This window comes from Periplaneta americana, chromosome 17 (genome assembly GCF_040183065.1).
Source record: "Periplaneta americana isolate PAMFEO1 chromosome 17, P.americana_PAMFEO1_priV1, whole genome shotgun sequence".
In the NCBI taxonomy this organism is placed as follows: domain Eukaryota; kingdom Metazoa; phylum Arthropoda; class Insecta; order Blattodea; family Blattidae; genus Periplaneta; species Periplaneta americana.
In genome coordinates, this window is record NC_091133.1 from 16,030,397 (window position 1) to 16,053,207 (window position 22,811).

General features: G+C 35.4%; 1 protein-coding gene across 4 annotated transcripts in view; it reads left to right on the forward strand.

The window, feature by feature from the left end:
• The first annotated feature begins 7,810 nt into the window (after nucleotides 1-7,810).
• Nucleotides 7,811-22,811, forward strand: part of LOC138693276 (zinc finger protein 98-like) — a 59,593-nt gene continuing 44,592 nt past the window's right edge. For 3 of the 4 annotated variants that reach the window (XM_069817130.1, XM_069817128.1, XM_069817131.1), the window contains exons 1-2: nucleotides 7,811-7,879; nucleotides 14,233-14,330. In XM_069817130.1, coding sequence (XP_069673231.1) covers nucleotides 14,238-14,330 — 93 coding nt within the window. In that variant the 5' untranslated portion in view covers nucleotides 7,811-7,879; nucleotides 14,233-14,237. Of the gene's footprint in view, nucleotides 7,926-14,232; nucleotides 14,331-22,811 lie in introns of all 4 variants that reach the window. The other variant, XM_069817129.1, reaches the window with a different exon arrangement.

Genomic DNA, 22,811 nt, shown 5'->3' on the forward strand with positions numbered 1-22,811 from the left:
AACCTTTGCCTTTTGTCACTGAGAATCATTTTGAAAGCAGAAAAACTTCTTTCAACCGAAACTGATGTGAGAGGCGCAAATTTTAAATTAGGTACAATAGAAACATCAATACTTACTGGAACATTTACACTTTTCCCCGATATCACTCTTGATACTTTTTCCAACAATGAAAATCCTACATTCTTATTTAATACGTTGTCCCACTTATTTTTAACTTTTTTCCCAGTTTCGCCCAAAGCAGAATGTATGTTCACTTGAGCTTCGGATTATAGAGTCTTCAGAAAGGATAGAAGTGAAAAGGGAGGGGGAGTTTTCGTTTGTACTAAGATAGAAATAAGTAGCAATCTTCTGTGGATACATGAGGAAGTTGAAATATTGAATGTTCAGATAAGAAATGGGCGGGAAACCTTAGATGTAATAGCATGTTACAGACCACCCAGTGAATTAAACAATTTAACTTTGCTCAAACTAAATGAATATCTTAATACAGTATCAGAAGACCGAAACGTAGTAATTGCTGGGGATCTAAACCTCCCGAAAATTAACTGGAACGGGATTTCAGGTACAAATTCAGATGCACAGACCCTTGTTAATGAATTGATCTGGCGTAAAGATTTCACGCAGGTAGTAAATGGTCCGACGCGTGACAATGCCCTCTTAGATGTTTACCTACTAAGACCTGTTTCTCTCTTTGTCAACTCTGAAAGTCTTCATAAAATAAGTGATCACAATAGCGTCTTATTAGAAATCTTCTGGGAAAACACAGTAAATCCGAGGTCAAGTCCAGTGTCTGTCTGGAATTTTAACAAAACCGATGTCCATGAATTACAAACGTTTCTACGACAAAAGCATAATGACTTTCTAAAGACTGAAGGAAATATGGAAAATGTGTGGCATAAATTTAATTTTCGAGGCATTAGTAAACTGTGTACCTTCTAAAATAATTAAGAAAAATCCGGACCCAGAATATTACACTAATTATATTCGCTACTTAAAGAAAAAGACAAGGCGCGCATTTAGCAAACGTAAACGGAGCATTGGGAAAAATATATCGAATTAATTAAGAAACTTGAGTGTGAAAAAAGGTTAGCTCAGGAAAATTTTCTAAAAACTATTTTAAAAGAAGATGAAAGTAATAATTGGAGACAGTTTTATAATTATGTACGCAGAAGAAAAGGGAAAAATGAAGGAGTAGTGCTTTTACGAAATCAGAACGGAGAAAGTATAACTGATGACAAAGAAAAGGCCGACTTATTAAATTCCTATTTCATTTCGGTTTTCAATAATAATAATAATAATAATAATAATAATAATCCCGCTGATAGGAGTGGTTGTGTCACAGACCGTGAATGTGAACCAAATTCGACTTTCAAAATAACTTCCAAAGGGGTTAGAGAGAGAATAACGAAATTGAAAAATCGGAAGTCTCGAGGACCAGATAGTATTGCTACAGAGATTCTTAAATTAGGTTCCGAGGCCATAATTCCATACTTAATGCGTATATTTCATGTTTCCATAAACAATGCAGCTATTCCATGTGACTGGAAATCAGCTATAGTGGTACCCATACATAAAGGTGGAAATAAATTAGATGTCGGAAACTACAGACCGATTAGCCTTACATCTGTCGTATGTAAAGTCATGGAGCATTTGATATCGGATTATATTCGTCATGTTCTAAATGCGAAAGACTGGTTTTACAACCGCCAGCATGGTTTCAGGGAAGGCTTCTCATGTGATAGTCAAATTACGTCGCTGGTTCAGGATCTAGCTGAAGAGGTAGACAGAGGCGGAAGAATCGAAGCAGTTGTGATTGACTTTTCGAAAGCATTTGATTTGGTGCCACATGACATATTAATAGATAAGTTAAGTAGGCTAGGAATAGATAAAAGAGTGGTGCTATGGATCCAAGAATTCTTAAAAGGTAGAACCCAGAGAGTTAGAGTAGGTCATGAAATATCGGAAATTGGAAATATAAGTTCAGGGGTGCCACAGGGCAGCGTTCTGGGTCCATTAATCTTTATAATATACGTAAATGACCTATGCCAGGATATTACATCAAATGTGAGGCTATTTGCAGACGACTGCATTATCTATAGAAAGATTACAAATAATTCAGATGTAGATGCTATTCAAACAGACTTGAATAACATTTACAACTGGGCGTTAAAGCATAGGATGAAAATAAATGGTTCTAAAAGTAAATCTATAACATTTTGTAAAACCCGAGAGAAAACTAGTCTTAATTATGAATTCAGTGGTGTTGTAATTCCGCAAGAACAATGTTGTAAATACCTAGGAGTGTATTTAAACTCCAAACTTTCTTGGGGAGAGCATGTTGATAATGTTACAGGCAAAGCATGGAGGGCACTTCACTTTATTATGAGAATCTTGAGAAAGGCTAGCCCCAAATCGAGGGAAATAGCATATCTAACATTAGTGCGACCGTTAATGCAATACGGAACTACGTGTTGGGATCCCTATAGAATATATCAGATAAATTCCTTAGAAAGAATCCAGTATAGGGCAGCTAAATTTGTTAAAGGTAAAAGAGAAGATGGGAACGATACGATAAAAGAATTTAAATGGGAAACTTTGGAAAACAGACGTAGGAAAACTAGAATAACATCATTGTATAGAGCACATCTAGGTCAGAAAGCATGGGTAGACATAACGGCTTGGTTAGAAAAGCCAACGTACTATGGTAGGAACGCTCATGATTTTAAAATCAAATGTAGGAAACAGAAAACGGATGTAGGTAAATTCTCATTTCTAAATAGAACTATAAATGATTGGAATGACCTACCTGCAGCGGTCTTTGAGGGCTGTCCTTCCTTAAGGAGATTCAAGAATAATTTAAAGAGTTGTGTATAAAGTGAAAATTAAAATTAAGGTGACATTCAACATTTAATTTTTTAAGGAGACATGTATTTATCTAGCCTGACGAGTTTACTTCCTTGGTTTATTTAAAAATAGCGTGTAAGAGGGCCTTAGACTAGAAATGTTTAGTTTAAATGTAGTTCTGTTTATAAGTATGCATAAGAATGCAATTATTTGACTTATTTGAACTGTTGTATCAGTGAAGCCAGGTGAGTCAGTGAAGTTATGGTTTTACAGTGCAGTGCACAGTTCCGATCATTGATAATTTATAGCGTCAATGAAATGTGTTCTATAGTGTCAGTGAAATGTGTTACAGAGTGTCAGTGAAATGTGTGCTAAAGTGTCAGTGAAATGCGTCATAGTGCCACTACAGGGAATGAGATGAGAGTAAAGTGAAGGACTATTGAAACTCATGTAGGACCTATACATAATTATGTAGGTTGTGTTGTAAAATTAGGTGTTTTATTTTATGTTTTATTATTATTGTGTTAAATTTTATTGTGTATTCTTATTGTATTGTGTATAAAATTGTATATGTGTTGTAAATTGTATTATGTATTGTAAATTTTATTGTGTATTGCTTATCATTTTAACTGTGTATTGTTAATATTGTATATACCACTGCCACCGGGTGCTTGCCCACTTGCAGTGTAAATAAATACATACATACTATTGCTATTTGGCTAGAAAGAGATTGTTTTTCACGTTCTAATTGTTCAATGCTTGCAGGTATGAAAGAAAAGTTTGATGTTATGTAGGCAATATCGTTTTTCACTAGTGAGTCATTCATACAATCTTTCACTGCTTTCACACATGCTGCACTATCAGTTTCAGGTAATTTATCAATAACTGTGACCACTTCTTTAAAATACTTAGAATAATACACCACTGACTGAATCCAGGTTCCCCATCATGTAACAACCGGCTGAGGTGGGAATGGGATATCTGGAAAGTTCTCTCTGAATATTGAAATCCTGGATGGGGCTTTACAAAAACATTTTTTTGTGTTAGAAATAAACGAATTGACAAGAGGAAATTCATTCCGGATTGTTTCAGAAACCCTGTGAAGGCCATGTGCTAGACAGGTTACATGCGTGAGGTTAGGATAAAATGTTTTAAGAAGTGGAGCTGCAGCAACCATGTATGAGGCAGCATCAGTACAAAACAACAGAACTTTAGAATCGTCTATATTACCTGAGTATAAAGACTGTAGGCCTTTATTTACAAAATAAGCAATGGCTTGGCTATTCACTTTCGAAAGTTCCTTAACACATACGAGGTGTGGAATCGAAGGTCCATCAGGACTAAGTTTTCCTACTACCATATTTGCTATATACCTATTCATAGGGTCTGAGGTTTCATCCACAGAGACCCATATGTAAGAATCACCTATATCCTCCCGAATGGAAGCTAAAGTTTCATTGTATATTCTGTCTAAGTAATTTTTTCTTAGGGTCGACTCAGATGGGATATTTTGTTTGCAGTATTTTTGTAAAAACTGTCTTAAAACCGGATTTTCAATTGCATTCCAGGGAATGTTAGCAGCAACAAACGCTCTGGTTAAATCAGCATAGAAATTGCTGCTGAGATTGGATGAAGTAGGCTGTGTTACTAAAGTTTGTTGCAGTTGATTTTTCTGCTGAGCTTTAGCCTTATGAGCCGCTCCTTGCACATGCTGCTTTAGGTGGCACTTCTTTTCTTGCGAAATCTAAAAATGTAAAGTAAACTGAATAAAAATAAAATCCTAATTGTTGTATTGCCGTATTTCTATCACAAAGTTAGTGGGTTCGAACAATCAAAATTTTAATGACCTGCAAATACTTTAACTATCGGAATTTAAAAGGTTAAGTGTAGTAGTCTTAAAAAGAATTATACCTCAGGATAGCTCAGTCAATGTATAAATATTATAGCCCTACTCATTAAAATTAATAGAATTTATATATTTCAACTATTGTTACATACCTGTTTGCTACAAATCTTGCAGAATATTATTTTTCCATCATAAGTGAACTCTGAATATTCTGTTAGCCATTGCCGGATCAATGTAGATTTTGCACTTATATTTTTCGGCATTATCGCGTTAAACTTCACAGGAAAACGTCCTACCGCTCAAAACTTCTCAACACAAATAAGGTGAGGGAAAGAGCAACTGTTAATGAGCATTCAAATGAACCGTTGTTATTGAGATTCAATTGGACAAAAATAAAAAGTTACACTTATTGTTGCATTTCCTGGTAGTGTTAACACTAGGAGGGCCATTCTTTTAAATATTTTGTAACGGTTTACCCTACTAATTCGCAGTTTTACGACTTTTCATAAATATTTCAAAAACACTCTTTCTCCAAAAATTGTGATTTTATGACACTCTGAAGGGCAGTACAGCTAATCGGTTTCAGACCGAAAACAGTCATTTTTATAGTATAGTATATCTCTGAATCGGTAGCAGCACATGTTGTGACTGTTGCCTGCTTCAAAACTAAGGTTGGTTCTTTGTCGGCATTTATGCCTCCAAACATGTTAAATTCGGTGAAATCTATTGCGAGTGTCGTGAGATTCAAAACATTTTGTTTCCTTTATCAATGGTTTCATTGCCGGTGTGAAGCAAACTTTCCACTTTTTAAATGCCTTAAATTTCGCAGTGAATGCATGTATAAATTATAAAAAGTAAGAGTAAAATGCGAAACTTTACAGTGAGTTAGGCATTTTTAGGCAAATATTAACAAATTAGGCTCTAATAACCGTTTTAGGGCATTTTAGGGCACTATAAAACTCTTTGAATACCTTTCAATTTCCATGAAACACAAGTATTAATAATTATTTTTACTTTTCTCCTAAAGAAACAAAATAGGCATTTGCCCTAGAATCCGATGTCTGGTTATGACTATAAAATAATGTAACGGCCTGTTTCAAAACACCACTGTTGCATTACATACTAGTAGTACTGTACCGGTTATACAAAATACTTACTGTTACAATGTACCATTGCCATCGTGATCTAATACAGGCCGTAAGGCAGACCACGTGACTCGCTTAACAGCTGATCGCGAAAGGCGGTCTTTCAACCATATGAATTAGTTGCAGTGCATGAAGAATAACATATATTTCTCTGAAATGCAGTGTAATTGCGTCAGTAAAATTTTAAACGGTGATTGTGAGACACTTGAGACACAATTTACTTGCAATATAAGGTATAATATTATTTTTGGTGTGAAAATTACGTTGTTGCAGGCAAAGTTCGTATGTGTAATACCTGCATTTATTTCGATTAAATATTGCGCCCTAATGTGGTTAAGTGAAATTTTGGTCTTATAAACAGTAGGCTAAATATGTGTAATAATATATACGTGAAAGTGAAACATTGACTGGCATGTAAAGTAAGTTGTGATTAGGCCTAAGTGCAGCGTTACCGATGTTACTCTTGTCTAATCCATTATTGCTAGTTTACCGTATTTGTCTTATTAAATTTAAATTATTGCGCCCTTTTTATTTGTGAATAACGTACATTATACGAGTAAATAATACGACGTTTGATAATATACACAATTTTAACTAAAAACGAGATACATATAGTATATTACGAAAAATTATACCCTATAGTTTTCATTACTGTTACAGTATCTAGAATTGTAATTAGTTGAAATAAAGCACTCATGCTTCATTACGAAATTCTTGCACATTCATTTATGCACGTTTCAACAATTTTCAGTTGCATCGCACGCATATTTTAATGTGTTAAAGTTATAGGTTATGTTTATTCTATCAGTACTTGTCTTATTTCCATATTCGTAATTATGCATTATAATTAAACATAACGCTACGTATAACTCATAAATGCAATTTGTCTACACTTCAATTGTATTTATTCGTTTCAGACGGTACTCCAGTCTGAAGTCTGATTAGTTTAATATGTTACTAGGGCTAAACTAGCGCTGAGGTAGTTCCCTTCGTATTCATACATCTTGCATATACAAATTAGTTCGGTTCGTTCAGGATTTTAATATGCCTTGCTTATAGGATCAAACGCATCTCGACAAAAAATAAATTCAACTGTTTTCAGTTCAGAAATTACCGGAACTATACCTCAGCGCTACTAAGTAATATAACATATGTACATTTCATAGGAGGGACTGTGGTGATTTTCTACATATAAGTAAGGACGGTAACCATGTTCTGAAGTTTATCCTAAAAATATATTCTTCTTTATTAAATCTCAAAACCGTTATCGTTCTCAACTTAAGCCTAAAATGTTGACGCAGATAGGTTATGTTAACATGGTAAATTCTCTTCACATAAAAATAACACAGTTTTATTTATTATTCCTGCCACATTATGCAACACATAAATGGCACTTATGCATATATTACATTGAATAAAAATTTAATTGTATTATTTATTTGTTCCCTACTATACTGAGTTGTAATGAATTGTATTTATCTAACCTACCAGATTAACACACAACTGTACATACACTAATTTCATAGGAGGGACTGTGGTAAATTTTGTACCTACAAGTAAGGAAGGTGGATGTGCTAAATTAAAATCACAATATAAATAATTCTTCTTTATTAAATCTCAAAATAGCTTCCATTCCAAACTTAAAATGTCGATGCAACCAGGGTATGTTACCATGTAAAACTCCGTTCACATTAAAATAACACAGTTTTGTAATTATTTCTGCAACATATTATGCAATAAGAAGTGTGAAGGGGTCTTATACACACATTACACTAAATAAAATTGAGCGCCGACACGCTATAAAGTAATATATTTCACTCAGCTCCGTATACTCAAATAGAAAAGCCCGACTCATCGAGTGACGTCACACAACCTGCATTACGGCCTAGTCTAGATCACGATGGCAGTGAATGTACCCGATGTTATGGAACACGGCCGACTTGATGCTCCCTTCGCTTTTAAAGGGGATGTGAAGCTAGCATCAAGTAGGCCGTGAATGGAACTACATTATCATTCGATCCGGTGTTGTGGATCGAACTTCGGCGTAGGCTATATAATATTCATAGACAAATAACAGATAATATTATATGGTAGTATTGTTATTTTGGAACTGTTATTTTGAACCTAGTATTTTCATGGAACTGGAACAGTTGGAACTGTTACGACAAAATAACTTTTTCCATCTCTAGACCAGGTCTTGGCAACAAGAGCGGATTCTACTCTCTCACGGGGAGCCATATGATTTCTCTTCATCCCCTTTCTTCCCCGCCGAACAAGGCGCAGCGTTTATTTAGGCGTCCCCGTTTAGAGTCTGGTTCGCTCCCGATGCCTAGCCCTGCTCTAGACTATAGCCCCCTTCTAACGGCCCTTTTGATCCTAGCGCTTGGTCGTTGTCTAGGGCATTAGGGCAAGTAAATTTGCGTTAATAATCTGGTTAGAGATTAGTTTCCTGAAGTATTGTTAATGTAGGTTGAAATTTATTACATGTAATATAATATATTAAATGATATAAATGTATATATTATAACTAAACATATGATTATAGAATGACTACGGTATATGCATTACATCACTACCGGCACTGGTATTTTACTATTATTGGTACCGGTATCTCATAAGTTTCAGCTTGAACTATTGTATAATATCAAAGCGAGTGTTAAACTTAATTATTACGTTTATTTTATTCCAATAGTTGGTATTCTAGTGGGCACTGATTCATTCGCTATTTTGGATTTCAGTTCATTTGTGGGGGTTAGGTCTTCCAAATATTTATAAAGTGTTATTATACTTACTGCACGCTGGTGCGTATGTTTACTCCACATTGAAGCTACATGTCGCAAGAACTCAGCAATGGTAGAATTATAATGGCATATATTTTTGATAACTATTTTCCCACGGATCTAAATGCAACATAAATGAATAAATATCAATATCTCTTATAATTGATAATATAGGGCTACGGAGCCACACCTGCAGAGTAACGGTTAGCACGTCTGGCCACGAAACCAGGTGGCCTGGGTTCGAATCCCGGTCGGGGCAAGCTACCTGGTTGAGGTTTTTTTCCGGGGGTTTCCCTCAACCCAATACGAGCAAATGCTGGATACCTTTCGGTGCTGGACCCCGGACTCATTTTACCGGCATCATCACCTTCATTTTATTCGGACGATAATAACCTAAGATGTTGATACAGCGTCATAAAATAACCCAATTATATATATATATATATATATATATATATATATATATATATATATATATATATATATATATATATATATAAAATTGGAACACACTTTCGATCATTTGCCTAGATATCACATGAAAGTTTTATTGGGGGATTTCGACGCTAAAGTAGGACGGGAGGATATGTTTAAACCAACAATTGGAAAAGAGAGCCTACACATAAGTAGTGTCGACCTGGTTGGCGAGTTGGTATAGCGCTGGCCTTCTATGCCCAAGGTTGCGGGTTCGATCCCGAGCCAGGTCGATGGCATTTAAGTGTGCTTAAATGCGACAGGCTCATGTCAGTAGATTTACTGGCATGTAAAAGAACTCCTGCGGGACAAAATTCCGGCACATCCAGCGACGCTGATATAACCTCTACTGTTGCAAGCGTCGTCAAATAAACCTTAATTTCAATTTCAATTTTACATACATACATACATACATACATACATACATACGTACGTACGTACGTGTTCTGTACCAGGGCAAATCTTTCACTGCAAACACAGCATTCTCCAATCTTTCCTATTATCTGCCTTCCTCTTAGTGTCCACATATGATCCATATATCTTAATGTCATCTGTCATCTGATATTTTCTTCTGCCCCGAACTCTTCTCTTATTCACCGTTCCTTCCAGTGCATTCTTCAGTAGGCAGTTTCTTATCAGCCAGTGACCCAACCAATTCCTTTTTCTCTTCCTGATCAATTTCAGCATCATTTTTTCTTTGTCCACTCTTTCCAACACAGTTTCGTTTTTTATTCTATCTCCATTTCACATGCTCCATATCCACATTTTGAATGTTTCCAGTCGTTTGTCTGCACTTCGTCGTGATGTTCATGTTTCTGTCCCATACAGTGGCACACTTCACACAAAACACTTCACTAGTCTCTTAATTCTTTTTCCAGAGGTCCGCAAAAGATGCTTCTTTTTGTAATAAAAGCTTCCTTTGCCATTGCTATCCCCCTTTTGAATTCCTGGCAGGAGCTCATGTTACTGTACGAAGTATTTGAAGCTGTCCACTTGCTTTACTGCCTCATTTATTATTCGCATATCTGCCTTCTTTGTTTTTCTTCCGACAACCATGATCTTCTCTTCTTTGCATTTATCTTCATTCCATACTACTCACAGCTGTCATTTAGCTCCAGTAGCATATCCCTTAGAATCATCTCTTCTGCTAACAACGCCATATCATCAGCAAATCTTATGCACTTTATTCGTCTTCCTCTTATTATCGAGGTGATAGTTCCCATGTTCTGAAAACAGTTCTTCACCAAATCCTTCAAGTATATGTTGAACAAAGTAGGTGATAAAGGTATTCCTTGTCGTACTCCTCTCCTAATTTCACTTCTTTCATACATTTCTTCTCCTATTCTGACTTTGACTCTTTGTTTCAATTAAAGATTATTGACCATCTTACTGTCTTTCCAGTCCAGACCTATTTTCTTCAGGATGCCTATCAGTTTGTTCCAATCCACTCTGTAAACGCCTTTTTTTAAGTCCATCAATACTATATACTTTTCTTTATCCTTCTCTACGTATCTTTCACCGAATGTTCGTAGTAGTTCAATTGCATCCCTCGTACCTTTTCCCTTCCTTCAGGATCGGTAAATATGATATGGATATATTTGTTCTAATGGTCAGTATTATTATAGGATTTATGAATGGTATATATGTAACTGTCAACTCTGTTTCAATTAGTTTTTCCTCTTCTCATTCATACTTATTGTTCTGCCCAAGGGCAGGTTTTTCACTGGAAATCCAGCATTTTCCAATATTTTCTGCTCTCCACCTTTCTCATAGTCTCCTCATACGACTCTCATGTTTTACGTAATGTTGTCTGTCATCTGATATCTTCGTCTAGCCCGAACTTTTCTCCCATTCATCAGTTCTTCCACTGCATTCGTCAGTAGGCAGTTTCTTCTTAGCCAGTGACAGCCTATTTCTTTTTCTCCTCTTGATCAGTTTCAACATTATTTTTTCTTCACACATTCTTCTACCGTAGTTTAATTTTGTATTGTGCCTGTCCATTTCGCATGCTCTATTCTTCTCTGTATCAACATTTCAAATACTTCTACAGTAGTTGTCTGTCTTCACTTCGTCGTAATGTCTACGTTTCTGCTCCATACATTGTCACGCTCCACACATAGCACTTCTCTAGACTCTTATTTATTTTTTCTAGAGCTGTCTCTCCTATATACCTTTAAAGAACTAACTGCCTATAGATTTAGAAGAAGATGTAACTTAAGTTGATGTTTTCGGGTTTTGTATGCTGATTAATGTGTGTCACCCACCGCAGGCGATGCTTATTGTATAGCGACACAATTTACTTAAGACTTCCTGTTCATTGCTATAAATTTCATTCTTTAGAATATTCAGTACTGAAGAACACTTTCATTTTAGCATGGCAAGTAAAAGGAAACTTCAGGACACCTGAAACTTCTCCTCTCTTATTTTGTTGACGAAGCAATGAACTAGTGATAGCTACTGAAAGATATGATTAATGAGTATTTTTGTTCGAACATATGAATTTAAACACCTCTGCTCTGCAGTGCATGAATCACTCCAATCTTTCCAATATTAATTATTTCCGAGGATTTACTCGTGTTTCCCTGTCCAAGTTCAGTGAATTACTTGAGAAATAATATGGTTACAGTAAGCTGTTATCCACGATTTTAAAATTTAAAATCGTGATTTGTGTCTCTGAAATCCAAGACAAACAGGTGTCCAAATAAAATATTGTAGGATATCCGGAGATTTCATAGAAAAAGGAGCAATCCTATACATACAGGACATATGACAAACCTATTCTCAGAGGATGTGCAGTTGTAAGCCATACAAACTGTAAGAATTTTAGAACAAAAAGAATCAAAGATAATGGCATATAATATGATGTAGATTTAACATCCAATATTCAGGGATTTTTCCTTCGTCATTGCAGACAGAAGAGGTGAAATATTACAAGATTCGACTTCATTATCACAGGTGTGCATGATATTATTGTGGAACATTTTTATTATTGGGAATGCTCTTTGATCTGCCACTCTTATGCAAGCAACACATGCTCATGTTATGTTTAATTTTCGTACAAATATATTCAAATATTACTGCAGTGCAAGTTAGAAAGTAAATGTTGCCAGCAGATTTCTCTCGTGTCGAATGGTTCACTCCTTCCCATGTTAAGTTCACAATGATGTGGGCGTGTTTGTCACTGGAAACAACGAAAGCTTTGAAATATTCAATTATTGCATTTGGTAATTATGATTACAATTCAAACATAGTCCTAATAAATGTGGGTTCCTGAACACTTTTGTTATGTTTCCTATTGAAGTTAATTAACCATAATACGGCATTGTGTTATTTATTTATGTATTTGGTTATTTAACGACGCTGTATCAACTACGAGGTTATTTAGCGTCGATGGAATTGGTGATAGTGAGTTGATATTTGGCGAGATGAGGCCGAGGATTCGTCATAGATTACCTGACATTTGCCTTACGATTGGGAAAAACCTCGGAAAAAACCCAACCAGATAATCAGCCCAAGTGCGAATCGAACCCACGGCATTGTGTTACATTTGAAGCCACCCGCTTTTCTTACATGACAGTTATGCATGAACTCGTGTCTTACGGTAGTGGGTGGTGGAGAAAAGAAGTACTTTTACATTTTTATTCCCTTTCTCTTCCTTTTTCCCTTCCTTTCTTCCTTCTCACTCTCTGTTACTATCGTTGCCCTTCAATATCAACACACATATATATTTTAATAAATCTTGTCATATTGGAACTATCCGGAATCTGTCCAGAAACTTTTTGCTTAGTAGTCTTGCAAATTAAATATTAGATCATAACATCGTTTTAAATTCTTCGTTAAAATAATTTAGAAGGCATAATTTCGATAATGTTTTTGGACTATTGATGCGAATTAATTTATTCTTGTAATACGGAAATTGTTTCAAACTAAATTTTACGAACTATATCCATGTAGGTTATTATACTCTAAAACTTCTCATTTACATTTCACTAAGTAGACGCGACTACATTACCATTAACATGAATAAGCTGTTGCTACAAGACATGCACGGACTATCCTAGATATGGCCAAACCAGTTAAAATTATTTTTAATTTATTTATTCGTAACTGTCTTCGGACAAGGTAGACTATCCACTGGCCACTGAACGAATATTGCACACTTTTATCACTGTCATTGTGAAGCTGTAAACCAATTTTCAATACTTTTGTCACAGTCACAACATTTCAATTTTTATTATACTATACTGTATATAAGGAATTATTACCACAGTAACACATTTAATATATCACAACATACCCTGAATGAACTAAATGTAATTATTATGAAAGTCGCCATATTTTCTTCCTGGAATTACGATCCACTTCCACTAGATGGCTACCGACACGAGTAGCAGGATCAGCAATACATGCAAACGAAATGATACTAAACGTGAGGAATGTTACTACAGGTGTGTAGTACTATGTGACAGGTTAGGTTAGATTAGGTGTGTATTATGTGATAGGTTAGGTTAGGTTTGATTCGGTGTGTAGTATTATGAGAGAGGTTTGGTTAGGTTTGATTAGGTGTGTAGTATTATTACTATGTTGTCGACACTGAAACCCACCATTACATTAACAAAATATGGCCGTATTCTTCATTCAAGCACGACGATTTTCGTATATACATGAGGTACGTATTTAGGGCGAGTTGGGTGGGCTTAGAGCTCTCCCAATGATCACATCAATTTCAACTAATCAATACTGTAAATCCAAGGCATTTTGACAAGTTTCTATAGTGACTGGGACATAAGTAACCTTCACCTTTATATATATATATATATATATATATATATATATATATATATATGTGTGTGTGTATTAATACTTGCTCCACCTGTAAAACCCTGTAATCCCATTATAATTTCACCATGACCCTTGTATATTATGCCTAAACCGTCAAAAGCAGCCATAATGCATAAAATCAATATGAGTGTTAACACTAAAATCTCTCATTTCCATGCAAATCCAGTTCTGATTACAAAAGCAACATACTCGAATGTGATTCAATGGTGCATTATGGTAAATTACCATGTAAGACAAACGTGTAGCTATGTTCGTAACTCATAAACAGCAAACAGATAATTTTCTGATACTGTGCTTTCAGTTGTAATGAATATTAACAACATGGAATCCGAGGTCGATCCTTTGGCAGTACAGTCATGCGATGACGCATTTAAAGAAGAGGCAGAACCGTTACCAGACGTAAGACCATTTTTATCCCATGTCTACTCTCTCATACTTGTGTTACTAATTACTATGCGATTGTATACAGTTACACCTCCACCAGTGACAAAACTAAGCCACAAATATTGGGTAGGGTGAAAAAATCTTTAGCTTATATCTTTTCATACAGCAGATGTTTCTCGGTTTTTCTGTCAAATTTTTTTGTAATACTGACCCTACAAGAAGATGATCACTCATTTTCACTCTCAAACAGAATACAAGTATAACGATATAACCTGTTTGTCTCGGAACTCCATGTTAACCAAGGATATTTCTCATACCATGAAAACTGAAATTTCCTATTTTGTCTTCCTCCTTATTCTATGTTAATATGTAAATGTAGTATTTTCTCCTAACTTTTTAGGCTCATTTTGTTTCATACCCAACTTGAAAACGGTTTCTCTTTTAATTCTGCAAATAATGACCTCAATGTTCTCTCAGTATGAGTCATTTTACAGAAAATTAGTATATAACACACATACATACACGCGCGCATGCACTTTTCATTACACTAACACTCAGCAATGTAGCGCATTCTCAGAAAACTAACATCATGCGGCGTATTATATCGCAGTTGAGCCAGCCCTGCATTCTGCTACTGATTCATAGTGAATTTATACTCCCTTCTCCATGATCTTCCCTCAGGCTTGCGAGTGCCTCTGCATGTGAGCGAGGCCATCGCATGTCGCTAAGAGGCCTCTGACATGAGCCTCTTGTAGTGGAATGACTGCCAACAGTGAATTTAATATATGGAAGGATTGAAGTGAAACCACGTGTTATGGTACATCGTTATTATGAACTTATATTGCAAAGCATGTTTTATAGTCCTGTAAAGAATTTGGATTTTAAAATGTTAGCAAACAAAGAAACAAATGCTAGGGAAGTGATAAAATTGTAGCGATAAACTGCCATAATTGGTTGAAATACGTTGTTTCATATCATTTTATTGGTCAAAAGTAGTATGACGTAGTAAAAGTGTGATAGTCGTATTCAATTTTCCTACTTTACTATGAGTACCTACTTATCCATGACATGATACCTCACATTCTAAGAATTGACACAGTGGATTTATACAATTGATTTATTATGTACCATTATTATTTTAGATGTCAATGGTTCAACTTCTCCCAGCTTTTGCAGTTGAAATGTTACTTGAGTTAGTGTTTAATAAACCATATCTGTTGCCTTATCTTTTTTTTTTTGCTTGTCAAGTCTGGAGATTTACATGCAAAGTAAATCCATGTAAATACAAATGAATATCTGGACGGAAAAACGTTGCCAGCTCCAAATTAAAATTTTACAGAACAGAAAAAACACTTGATGCATAGAGTTGTAACGTTTTCCCACAAGCTCCTAGATTCTACTTCCTATATTGAAAATTCAACCAACAGAGTTCACTACAGTACATGCAACGTGTTTCCATTAAAACTTCGCAATAGAAAAAAAAAAAGTTACTTGCGATGTTTTTCCGCTCAGGTATTCAAATGTAAACATATATTTCAATTAAAACAATGGCAATGGTATGGTATGTTAAAGATCTTGTTACTACACTTAAACTAGATTATAGCTACCACAGTTAGTGCAACATCCCCAGTCACTGGGAGATATGGCCTTATTTGTATGAAACAAATATGATTTTTTTTAATTTTATAAGAACACATTGCTAATAAGAATCTCGCTTATAAGGAGAGTTAACAGCAGTATAAATTCTTTAAATATTAATCTATTACTATATTGAACAGAGACTGTCATTGAGAGTAATTCGCAGTAGCCGGTAATGTCATTAGTGACCAATACTGTTTTTAGTTGCTGTGACAAAATCATTTCAGGTGCCAAGAATACGAAATCTAGTAAAAGCATCTGGAATGAGGGGCAGGTCAGACTCTTCCTTCTGTCGTGCCAACAACCTCTTGTAAACTATAGCAGGCCAAGTTGTATGCCATATTAGCCCAGACATTTCATTTACAAACAGGTGTGATATGCAGTAGAATACAGTGGAGCAAGGTGCAAAGAAATGGAAGTGTTTAGGTGTGAAAGATTCAATTGATGTTACAGTAAAATCAAACGGGAGATAAAAAAGAAAGCTCATGTATGCCGTGCATTTGGTTTGGTTAAGAAAGAAATTGAGAATAGATGCAGTATTTTGCAAAGAATAAGAGAAAAAAATTACAGTTTTCTTGAACCCACATTCTTAATTACATTCCAGTTACTGTACATTATTTTATTTTTTATTCAATATTTCACTATTTTCTACAATCCAGCACAGTATTTTCATTTTTCAAACTAATAATAATGATACGAGCATTATGTAAATTAGTAAATAATTATACATCTTGATTATAAAACTTTTAACACTATACACTTCGGAATATGTAGTTTATTGCTTTCGCGTGTTAAATGCTAGGTACGGTACCTTGTTGACTAGTTTCAGCTATTGTGGGCTATTCTCAGAAATTAAATAGTTGTAAGCCTACTGTAGACCTATATTGCAGAGACCGGAAGTTAGGCATTATAAATCATTAAAATAGGCAGGCAAAAAGGCATCATAAATGGCTGAAATAAGCAGGCAAAAAGGCATTATAAATAGCAATAAAAGCAATTACAAAAACCTTGCACTAGACTCCACAACCTTGCACTTTCCACAAAGGGATTTCGGCAGCAAGAAAAGCTTTACATAAATCGAATGCAAATTGAGATTTTCGACTCGATGTTGCAATTACTGTTGAAAAGAAAGAAATCTTCTTCCCAGTAGCCTTGGAAAGTGCATTTTTGTGTTTGGTTGTACTGATATGTTGCGATATGAAATATTTAGCTAGCTACAACAACGTCACAATGAAAACTGAAAGAAAAAAACTGTTAAAAATAACGCTAGACTCGCACTCTTTGTTGCCTTGTCAAATAAACACAACCGGTAATTAAAACACTTACTGTAATACATTTTTGCATGGCAGCACTCACTGTTGCAAAGACAATATGAACTGACTGAAAGAGAATAATATACATTTGGTGAAGTCACTTTCATTGTAGCGATTATAAAAATAAATTAAAATATACCTGTATGCAATTTTTAATAATTAATTAATAAATAATAGATAAATAATCAAACAAAGGCAAAAAAACATTTATTTTGTATATTAGACATTTATATTAAGAAAGGCAGAAAAGGGCAACATAAAACGGTGACATTTCAATCACAAAGGTATAATTCGTACAGATTTACTTTCAAAATGAAGATAGATTTAACACATTTACAGGTAACTCAAACTAGGAAGCTGCCTGGAGAGGAGAGGTAGTACAGCTAACGGAGGGGGCCCCATCTCCACTCCTATACCCATGTACAGTCATATTATCTGAAAAGTTGACCTCCTGACAATGTTTTCATGTTGCATCCTCTCTGTAATATATTTAGCAATATTTTAATACATTATAATTTGTTTAATGTTATTGGTGTTAATTATTTATTTTCTAATTACTTACTTACTTATAGCTTTTAAGGAACCCGGAGGTTCATTGCCGCCTTTTACTGTGTGATTTCGCAACAAGCTATTTTTTTTACAGTGATGGGTTGTTAGCCCTTCGCCCAACCCCCAAGCTGGAGGACCACACCTTATCGGCTGTCCACGACTGCTTATTCAATATATTCGCAGCTACCCTCCATATCTGGAGGCCGTTTCCTCTATCCGCAACCTGAGGACGCGCCATGCCGTGGTGATAGGGACCCACAACACATGGTTAACTATTCTCTAATTATAAAGTATATCCATTAGTGTAATATATGACTGATCTAAATGTTCCATCATTCTTCTAGTTGTATGTGCCCAAATTGTAGTTCATAGAGTTACCCAGGCTGTACTAATGTGGTGGTAGGTCTGCCTAGCACTTCAAGAGTTATTGTCATTAAACTGTAACATTTCACTATAAATCAAGGAATACAGATCACTTATTTATTTGCACAGTATAGACAAAACAATAGAAGGAAGACACAATTAAGTTTCTCTTTAGTCATTCCAAAGGAATCTCTTCTACTCCCGATAAATCACCATCTGAATCGCTGCTCACTTCTTCTTCTTCATCGTCGTCTTCTTCGCTCGACTCCCCACCTAATTGAATAATACAACTTTCCACGGCTTCTTCTATTAGAGGTATCTGCTTCACATATTCCTCTTCATATTTCATGGATTTTTCACACTTCTTCTTCCAAGACTCTGCCGTGATTTCGTTAAATTTTTTTCCTTGTCAGTGCTATGACGTCATCCATTTTGAATGTAATGTTGTTTGCAGCAACCCAGTTTTTTACTTCATCCCAAATAAGTTCTATGGGATTGAACTGTGGGTGGTATTGTGGTAATCTAAGAACCACGTGACCATGGTGTTGCAGTAGAGAGTCTATCACATATTCTTTGTGTCGTGGTTTATTTAGTCTCACTAACTCCAGTAACTCAACTTTCAGCATGCTATCAGCAAATGGTATTTTATGGCTTCTTAACCATTCTTGCACTACAACTTTTTTGGAGCTGGTAGAAGGACATTTATTTAATTCTACATTGTGATAGGGTGCGTTATCTATCACAAGTACACTTTTTTCAGGGAGATTAGGAATTAGTTTTTCTTGGAGCCACTTCATGTAGTTCTTAAAGTTCATTTCGTTAAGGTAATCCCCTGTTGATTGTGCTGACTTCCACATTGTTAAACAGTTTTTTATGAAGCCCATCTCTCCTCCATCATGCATTATGATGAGTCTCCCACCTTTAGAAAGTGGTGTAAACATACCTTCAGTTGACTCATCTGACCATGATTTACAAGTGACATGGGTAGAATACGTCTCATCCATGTAAACCACAGGTCGCCCCTCTGATCTATATTTCATTTTATTTCGTAGGTAATTGTATCTTTCAAAAGTGATGTGTTGTTTTTCAACGAGAATGTGCCTGTTGTTCCTGATTTTCTTCCACTTGTAACCCAAATCTTTGAGAATTGTTCTTAGACTTGTTTTGCTACCTTTTAACCCTAAGTCCTTCACCAATTTTGCATGCAGTTTAGGTATTGTTGGAAGACATTTTTCCGTAAGATAGAAGTTGTCGATCGCTCTCCTTACAACACCTTTGTCAAAATTATCAAGACCCGTCACTGGTTTGTTTGTTTTTCTTTTCTTATTAGGAGTTTGGAACAGTGGTTCACTTTCACTTCTTTCCCTCTTGGCCTCACGACTTATTCTAGTTAGCGTCATCTTAGAAACTCCTACTGCTGCTGCTACTCTTTCCCGCACCTTCTTAACACCTATTAGAAATGTCCCGGCTTTGCTTTCTTTTTTCATAAATGCCATTACATTATAAATCACCTCGCGAGTCTGACTATGGAGAACTTTGCCCGATAATGTACTACTCATGATAATAGAAGAAATACTTTTATCACAAACCCCAGCCACACACAGACACCTTCTTACACAGAGTCTTCTCAACTGTTATTAGAACTGAGTTGTACCGTTCTAGTCCACAGTGCACAGCAGTAGGCGGACAGTGGTAGGGGAGATGTGCTCTATGCGCCTGCGCGAACGAGATAACTAGCTAGTTTGAGGCATCTGTAAAAAGGCATTCTGCCGAAGTTTCGATCTCTGTATATTATAGTCGCGACGTCGTTATTCCCGGTGTGACTCCTCTTTGCTTACATCTTAGGAAGTGAAGACTCTATAAAGTCTAGGTAGGTAGTATCATTCGCCATTTTTGTTCTTTCGTTGCCGAGCTACCATACAAGAAATCTATTTGCCACACCGTTAAACATTATGTCGTAGCTCCTATGATAATAAATCAAACGCACTGTAATTCAGCAAATAATTGAGCGGTAAATAACGTCTTCGTGTGCTTTCTGCGAACGCCAACGAAAAAGCCAAAATGGCGGGCGATTATATTAAGTATTTATCGAGCCTTAAGAAATGAATAACGTCTTCACCAGCGAATCACAAGACGCACACGTTTAAATGTAGCCGACCTGCAACGTGATTGGCTGCCGGAAATTAGAGTGACGGGACTATAGATTAAAAATTAAGTTATACTAGGGTGTATACGAAGTTCGTAGTATTGTGAATTTATTTCGTCTTTGATTGTTATATATTCTATTTATTTATGCATCTATCCGTCTGTCTGTCCGTCCTTTCATCTGTCCACTCACCCTTCTACCTACCAACCTAATGTATATATATACTTTTCCTTACAGGTGTTTATTGTGACATTTCTTTATTCCCTTCCATTATGCTATAATGAAGTACATCGGTATATGTTTTATCTGCTTTTGTTCTTTAAATGCAGTTAATGATAAGTATTACTGGTATCATATTTATGTCTCAGTCAGCCATACTGTGACATCTGAAGTGAGTTTAAATTAAAGATTGGGGGCACTTAAATTTGAAATAAAGACTAAGGTGCAGGAATAAAGAAATACATATCCTAGGATTACTCCATGATTCACAGCAGTGTTATCTATCTTTTCATATTATCCTTCCTCATGGGAGATAGATTATCAGTGAATGTTTATGACGGCCATTGTCATTGTATAAGCCAGTGATATAATACTGTCTTGAAAGTGTTTACACTCACGAGTGGGTCTCAGGAGGTAACCTGTTGAATAGATTAATGGCAGAAATTTTCTACCAGTTCTTACTTTTGGATAATCTAGCATATGGCGCAATAAGAGGATGATTAGTTAGTTCTTGTACTATAACGATGTATACCAGTACTGGAATTTCAATGAAAATGGTTTAAATTGCTTTTTATTTTTAACAAACAGTGAAATATAATCAAATTCTGTCAAGGATTAGGCCCTCTGACCTTTCTGCCTCAAGTGAGCTTGTCTTTCCATCACGTTTTCTTCCTTCCAAGGTCTCTCTTCCTATTAGGTCTGTAAACAAACAATCTTTGGGGTAACCTGTCACTGGGCATCCGTGATTTGTGTCCTTACTAGTTATCTCGGTTAACTTTTATGGTTTCAGTGATGACTGTGATGTGTAATTCCTCTCCGATGTCAACATTCCGTTTATGAACAATAAGACTATAGCCTGCTAGGAGTCTTAGCAGTTTCATCTCAGCTACTTGTATTCTTCGGAGTACAATGAAATATGTATAGATTAATACCATTAACTGTAATTATGCCTACAACAATAAATAACGCTCATAATCACTGTTGTAACTGGAAAATGTAAGAATTTCAATGACCTCCTTTTGTAAAATAAGTATTTTCGATATAATACTAGTATGTCCCCATAGATGAATGCCATAGGACATTATACTATGAAAAAAATCATAATAGGCAGATTCTTTAGGCACCAAGCTTTTTAAACGTCTCAATATATTGCTCTTGCTAATCTATGAGGTTCCCATGTGAGTCTGGGATCCAGTGTTAGACCAGGGATTTTTGCATGAGTTTGTGCATTAGGTATACGTTGCAAGAGGAATAACAATTCTTGAGTTTTACTCATAGATAATCCATTAGCTTGGAACCAGTGCTTAGCCAAATCTAAAGAATGCTCCATTTTAAGGTTTAGGATGTCAATTCTACTATTGGAGCATTAATGTGTAGTGCCATCGGCAAATAAAACATCAATACTAATATTACAAGATAAATCATTCATCATTATAAGAAACAAGTGGAGTCCCAAAACAGATCCATAGGAACTCCAGTTTCAAGCTTTAGTGGCTTGGAATATCTGCCATTGATATAAACTTGTTGAATAAGATCGATTAAAATATTTGCAAGCAAGTCAACAGTCTCAAAGATTTTTAAAATATAGGCCAAATAGAAATAGGTCTATAATTGTGAAGAATTTCGAGCTCACCCTTCTTAAAAATTGGAACTGTTTTAGCTACCTTAAGTGAACTAAGGAAAATATCATTGGATAAATGTTGGTTAATACAAGTCCAAATGCCATGACTAAATTATTACAATAATCTAAGTTATTATGTAACTGCGCAACCGAATTTATAAAAATACTGATTAGAGTCGTCTGGTTCATACTTAATGTTATGTTTACCAGTGTACAAATCTCAATTTTTGTTTATTAGTTCCCAGGCTGCATTACATTATAAGAATGGTTAATGTTAGAAACATTATGATTAAACTTAGCTTGATTTAAGTGATGTTTGTATTGTTTCTTAGCTGTCTTATAAATATCGAAAATTTCGACCTGTGTAGTATTGTAAGAAGAAGCCTATTCAGAATAAGTACGCAATACAACAACATAAGTTTGAAATAATTTACGTTCCTCAGTATACCATTATTTGGAATGGTTGTCATTCACTGTTTTGTTTTAATGAGATAATTAAAGGACAACAGTCATTAAAACCATTAAGGAACCAATTTAAAAATTCGTTAAGAAAGCAATGACTACTGAGATTCATGTAGTTTAGCCAATTTGAAGAAGTAAGAAATTAAGAAATGTATTCAAATTAGAATCATAACTACAATAGATAA